The sequence below is a fragment of the Vombatus ursinus genome, unplaced genomic scaffold (genome assembly GCF_900497805.2).
Source record: "Vombatus ursinus unplaced genomic scaffold, bare-nosed wombat genome assembly UNPS02014812.1, whole genome shotgun sequence".
In the NCBI taxonomy this organism is placed as follows: domain Eukaryota; kingdom Metazoa; phylum Chordata; class Mammalia; order Diprotodontia; family Vombatidae; genus Vombatus; species Vombatus ursinus.
This window is the reverse complement of record NW_020954590.1, coordinates 74,805,867-74,812,399: the sequence shown is the minus strand read 5'-3', so window position 1 is coordinate 74,812,399 and position 6,533 is coordinate 74,805,867. Positions and strand designations below refer to the sequence as shown.

Below are 6,533 nucleotides of genomic sequence, written 5' to 3'. Positions count from 1 at the left end.
TCTGGGAAAACAAACACAAAAAACAAAAAGTCCCTGCTCTCAACAAACTTACATTCGTTTGGGGGGAAATAACACACATACAAGAGAAATGCCAAGTAATTTTGCAGGGGGGGCAGGCAAGGGATTCATTAGCAGATAAAGGGATCAGGAAAGTCTTCACATAGGAGGTGGAATTTTAAATTAGCTTTAAAGAAAAGTAGGGATTCTAAGAGACAAAGATGAGGAGGGAGTGCATTCTGGGCAGGAACCCAAGTAATTTGGCTCCAAATGTTCTCTAAAAGCCTCTATATTAATTAGCATTTATTGAAAATGGATCACTAACAGGAGGAAAAAACCATTATGTTTTGAAACACTATATTTTGAATGGTTAGATGAATCAAGGTGGAGTTAAATTAACTCCTAAGCATTTATATGGCATTTATATACTTTGTATTTTTTATCTGTGTGCATGCTTTACCAATCCATTATCAAGGAATATTGATAGTCATCACCTTAGAGAACTTAAAAAGGAAGGTTGAATTTCAATTTGGATTTTGGTGCAACTTTAACAAAACTTGTCATCCTCTCTTCTTGAAGTAACAACTACTGGAAGTCAGTGTCCACATCTATTTACTAGGTACACCTGATTTACCCCATGAAAATTGGATAAATACTTGTTTACTGACCTTCTTCCATTACTTCCTGAGTATTCTTAATTAAGCGCACTTAGATGGTTATCCCCTAAGGAGTAGAAAACCATCTGGGTTAGTGTCAGTCAATAAATATTTATTAAGTGCCTACTATGTGCCAGGCACTGTGTTAAGTGTTGGGATACAAAGAAAGACAAAAGACAGCCCTTGCCCACTAAGAGCTCACAATCTAATGGAGGAAACAACAAGCAAACAACTAGGTACAGAGAGGTAAGGCATTGAATTAAGAGGCATTAGGAAAGGCTTCCTGTAGAAGGTGGAATTTTAGCCCAGACTTGAAGGAAGCCAGGGAAGCCAGGAGGTGGAGATGACTAGGAAGAGCACTCCACACATGAGGGAGAGTCAGTAAAAATCCTTGGAGTCTGGAGGTGGAGTATCTTGAGGTACAGCAAAGACACCAGCATCACCGGGTCATTGGATATGGATAGCACAGTATGTAGGAGGGAGGGGATGAAAGATAGATGAAAGATATATAAAGACTGTATAGGGGTGTGTGTGTGTGTGTGTGTGTGTGTGTGTGTGTGTGTGTTTATAAAGGGCTTTGAAACAGAAGATTTTCTTTTTGATCTTGGTGGTGATAGGGAACCACTGGAGTTTATTCAGGGGGCAGGGAAGGTGACATGGTCAGACTGTGCTTTAGGAAGATCACTTTGATAGCTCTAAATTGAGGATGACACATAGAATGGGAGTGGATGATGGACTGGAATAGGGCCAGATTTGTGGCAGGCAGACCATCAGTAGGCTTTTGCAATAGACCAGGCATAAAATAATGAGGGCCTGTACCAAGGTGATAGCAGTGTCAGAGGAGAGAAGAGGCATATTAGAAAGATGTTATGAGGGTAAAATTGAGAGGCCTTGGCAAGAGATTGGATAAAAAGGGGTGAGAATGAGCATGACATCTAAGTTGTGAATCTGGGGGGCTGGAAGTATAGTAGCAATAGTACAACAGTAATAAGGAAGTTTGGAAGGGGGTAGGGCTTGGGGAGGAAAGATAATGAAAACTCATTATCTTTATTATTCATTATTTTTATTTATTATTCATTATTATATCATTATCATTATTAGTTTTAGAAATGTTGAGTTTAGGATGTCTACAGGATTTCCAGTTTGAGATGTCTAAGGCGGGTGGAGATACAAGACTAGATGTCAGCAGGGAGGTTGTGACTAGGTATGTAGATTTGAGGAACACCAGCATAGAGATGATATTTGAGTCCATGAAAGCTGATGAGTTCACCAAGTGAAATAGTACAGAGGGAGAAAAGAGGACCTATGACAGGGATCTGTGGAACACCAATCAATGATTAGGAGGGATTACCTGGGTGAAGATTCAGCAAAGGAAACTGAGAAGGAACAGGCAGGTAGATGGGAGAACCAGGAGAGAATAGTATACCAAAAACCTAGAGAGAAGGGAGTATAAAGGAGAAGAGTTGATAGTGTGAAGGGCTGCAGAGAAGTTGAGAAGGATGAGGAATGAGAAAAGGTAACTTGATTTGGCACTTAAGAAATCACTGGTAACTATGGAGAGAACAGTTTCAGTTGAATGGTAAGGTCTGAAGGTCTAACTGTAGAGTTAAGAAGAGAGTGAGAGGATAGATAGTGGAGGCACCTATTATAGATGACCTTCTTAAGGAGTTTAGCCACAAGAGGGAGGAAAGTAATGGGATGATAACTAGTAGGGATGGATGGATCAAGTGAAGTGGATTTTTTGGTAAATATGAGGCAAAATTCTCAGCTGAGAGAGTGGAGGAAAGGGAGCCATGGGCAGGTTTGAGGAAGGATGAAAAGGTTGGGAAGACCTCCTTGGTGCAACACTGAGTTAATTGTTTAATTGTTTTTTCAATTGTGTCCAACTTTTCATGACTCCTTTTTAGAGACTTTTTGGCAAAGATTCTAGGGGGGTTTAGCCACTTCCTTCTCCAGCTCATTTTACAGATGAGGAAACTGAAGCAAACAGGGTTAAGTGACTTGCCCAGAGTCACACAGCTAGTGTCTGGGGTTGGATTTAAATTCAGGTCTTCTTGACTCTGGGCACAATGCTCACTTCACCATCTAGCTGCTTAATTGGGAGGGTGTAAAATATTGCCTTGCAGTAGGACCCAGTTGAGGTTATGTAAAATAAATCTGTACTGTATTCAAGCAGAATGTTTGCATGATTTTTCTCCTCCTTCATTCCGCAGCATGTGCGCAGGAACACTGCCAGATAGTGGGAGTAATCCAAGGTTATCTTGTCAAAGCATGAGGTGATATGATAAGGGGGCATGGGAATCAAAAGAGAATAATGTATAGCTGAATTGAATAATGTAGAGCTCAAGCTAGGGAAAGGAGGAGACTGTAGCTAATTTGGTAAAGTCCTGGGAGAGAATTTCCGGGTCAAGGTAAAAGTGGAAAGTGAACAGATTGTGATCATTTAATGGAATTTCAGAATTCATGAATGAAAGTGGTTCATTTGTGGGGTATGACATACAAGGGTATGTGTGTTCTTGAGGTGAGGTGGAGGAGTTGGACACGGGAAATGAGTAAGGGTGTGTGAAAGAAGATCAGTTGTATATGTTGAAATGCCCTAGTATTAGGGCAGGAGTTGGAGAGGAGAGAAAAATTTGAAAGATTATTTAGCCAGGTACTGAATCATTGAGGAAGTTGGGGGAATGTCCTGGAGATAGAAAACAGCTACCAGAATTTATATTTGGTAGTAAATATGAACTGGGTGAATGTCTAAGGAGGAGAGGTACTGACTGACTGAGGTAGGGGAAGAATCTGGACGTAGCAAGGAGTAGCAGCAAATATTCCAACTCCCCACCTGGACAGTGAGTGTGGGTAGGGGGGAAATGAGTATTAAGTGAGGTCGGGGAGGCCGTGTCTTCTTGGAGGGGCCAGAGACAGCTAGAAGATGGAAGGAGTGAGAAAGGAAAAGATTTAAGGTGAAAGAAAGTTTTTAGTGTGTAGAGATTTCAGTTGCCAGTTGTTCCTAATATGTCTCAAAACTATCATATCTCATAACACCAAAACAAAGGATGAAGCTGCTGATCCGGCCTGGCACTTGAGCATAGGTACATCTCTTGGCCCAGGTTGGAGAATCAACTCAAGCCTGGAGTCCCTGGTCCCAGCAAAGGGACTGACCCCGAGGTGTCCCCCAACGCTACCCCCGCCCCCCACCGCGGAACTCGGTTTCCAGCTCCACAGGAGACCTTCAGCGTCAACTAGTTTCCATGGAGGCAGGGCGGGAGACAGGAGGGGATACCTTAACGCGGCGGGAGTGGGTGAAATAGGGGCGACGCCCCCAGCACCCACACAGACGCAAGTCACTCCTAGCAAGCGCAACACCTTCCGGGCCAGTCAGGCTTTGGGAATTCGCACCTCGGATCGGCCAGTCCCCGGTCAATGCGCTCCCCCACGGAGCATGCGCGCAGGTCCTGGGCGCCCTTCTTACTCAGGCCATGGAGGGGGGCGAGGAGCTCGCGGCGCTGAGAGGGTGCACGCGCTCACGCAGTCGCCTGCCCCGACCCCGTCGTCCTCAACCAATCTGAGGACTAGAGAGAAGGGGGAGCTATTGTGACATGAGGGGTGGGGTCGTCTGACAGGCGGGGGGCGGGATGGAGGAGGGGTGGGAAATGGTCGTCCCTTCGCTACCTCCGAGCGCACGCCATAGACCTGCCGGAAGGGGGCCGCCACCGCCCCCGCCGCCGCCGGCGCCGCGCGCTCTCGAGCCCGGGCGCGCGCGCCTGGTCGAGGGAGGGTCCGGGAAGCGATCCTCGCGTGCCCTCTGTGCCGAGGCCGCCCTCCCCGCTCCCTTCCGGTTCCGAAGCTGCTTGTCTGCTGAGCCCGGTGTATGTGCGGTAACAACATGTCGGCGCCGCTCCCTGCCATAGTGCCCGCAGCCAGGAAGGCCAGCGCCGCGGTGAGTGTGTGGGGGCCGGCGGGGAGAGCGGTGGGGCGGCGGGGGCTCAGGGGGCTCCCCAGCCCTTCCTCCGGGGTCTCGTCCCTGCCTGGTTCCCGGGGTGGCCGGGCTCGTCCCCGGGGTGAGGCTGCCGCCGGCCCCGAGTGTCTTCTGCAATGCGGAAGCGGGCGGGACGCGGGGACACCCCCAAGCTTTGCTGACCCCCGCTTGGCTGCTTGTTTTATCAGGCTCTCGGGGGGAGGGTGTTATCGATTTCTTAATTAATTGAACTCCTGTGACTTATTGGAGTAGACTCTGGGGCACAGTTTGTGCCCAGAACGGAGGAAGTGCCCCCCCCATCCCGAGCCATTCCTGCGAAGTTCCCCGTAATACCCCCTCCCCCCCAGTGTTCGGGGCTCTTGTCTTTCCCCAAAAATCAAGAGCAATTTGGAAAGGAAGATGAAGGACTGCTGGGTTGGGGAATGCTATCTGTTCCTGAGAGTTTAAGACGCAAGTTGCCTTGAGGAAAGCCCATTAAGGAATGTGTGGAGGAAAATTCTGCAGTTAGATGCGGAGATCATTTTGACCCTGAAAACTGGTTAATATTTTATGAATGTACCTAGTGTAACATAGAAGCCAGAGATTTTTCTCTGTAGAATAGGTTGTTTTGTACTTACGTGGGTGTTTTTTTTTTTGGTGGGAGGATTTATCGTACTCTACAAATATAAATTAATTAATTCTCAGTACTCCAGGGAGCGAAGTAGAAAGGAAGTATTAGGGCCATTTTAGATGAGGCCCACGGAGCTTAATTAATTTGCTGAAGATCCTACAGTAATTTTTTAAGGGAGCTGGGAGTAGGATTTGAAAGACCTGATTTTATGCCATATTCTAAAAACAACAACAAAAAAAACTTACTGTGTTAAAATAATTTCCTGTGTTTTTTTTAGGTGTTGCTTAATTTTAATTTTTGCTGTTTTGTTCTAGGTTATTTTTCTTCATGGATTAGGAGATACGGGGTAAGTACTAAGGAGCGGTAGTAATAAAACTGTAGCTTACAAACTAGCTTGTTACTTTTAAATGTATAGAAAACAGTCTATATTCAGTAATTATGACTTTGTATAAAGTTTGTTGTTAGACATTTTAAATTAGTAAAATAACATATAAGCCTTTATTTGAGGCAGCTGGTGGTGGGGTGGGGAGAGTGCGGGGCCTGGAATCAGGAAGAATTGATTTTAAATCTGGCCTCGGACAATTTCTAGCTATGTGACCTTAGGCCAGTCACTAAACTCTGTTTGCCTGAGTTTCCTCACCCATAAAATGGGGATAATAATGGCACCTATCTGGGTTATTGTGAGAATAAAATGGGCTAATGCTTGTAAAGCTCTTAGTACACAGTGCTTGGCATATAGAAGGCATTTAATAAATGCTTATTTCCTTCTCTTTGTTAGTAATCGTTGAATTCAACAAACATTCATTAAATCCTTGAGACAAGCACATAGAAGCCATTCAGGCTCTGCTTCAGACTTTGCTCTCCAGAAGTTTATAATTTAGAGGAAAGAAGGAAAAAGTGCACAAAATAAGCAATGGAGAGATGCATGGAAGTACAGGCTAAAAGTTCCATGAGAAATTTGAGTAGGGAGAGATCCCTTGAAAGAAAGCATCATTGGGACTTGAAGGAAGGGACATTAAAAGAGATGGTGGTGGTATGCCCTTTTCAGGATTGAGAATTGGTGCTTAGGAGAAAAAAGAATAGAAATAGTCTGGTTAGGCTGGAATGTAGATTATATAAAGGGAGAATGAGATAAGGCTAGAAGCAGATTGAGGAATGTCTTTTTTTTTTTTGGCTAGGCAGTGGGGTTAAGTGACTTGCCCAGGGTAACACAGCTAGGAAGTGGTATGTGTCTGAGACTTGAACTCAGGTCCTCCTGAATCCAGGGCTGGTGCTCTATCCACTACGCCACCTAGCTGCC

General features: G+C 45.3%; 1 protein-coding gene across 1 annotated transcript in view; it reads left to right on the top strand.

Moving 5' to 3' along the window:
• Positions 1-4,418: 4,418 nt before the first annotated feature.
• LOC114054279 (acyl-protein thioesterase 1) overlaps positions 4,419-6,533 on the top strand; it is a 42,318-nt gene continuing 40,203 nt past the window's right edge. Inside the window, exons 1-2 of the mRNA XM_027877472.1 lie at positions 4,419-4,584; positions 5,548-5,579. Of these exons, the coding sequence (XP_027733273.1) occupies positions 4,516-4,584; positions 5,548-5,579 (101 nt within the window). The 5' untranslated portion in view covers positions 4,419-4,515. The remainder of the gene's footprint in view (positions 4,585-5,547; positions 5,580-6,533) is intronic.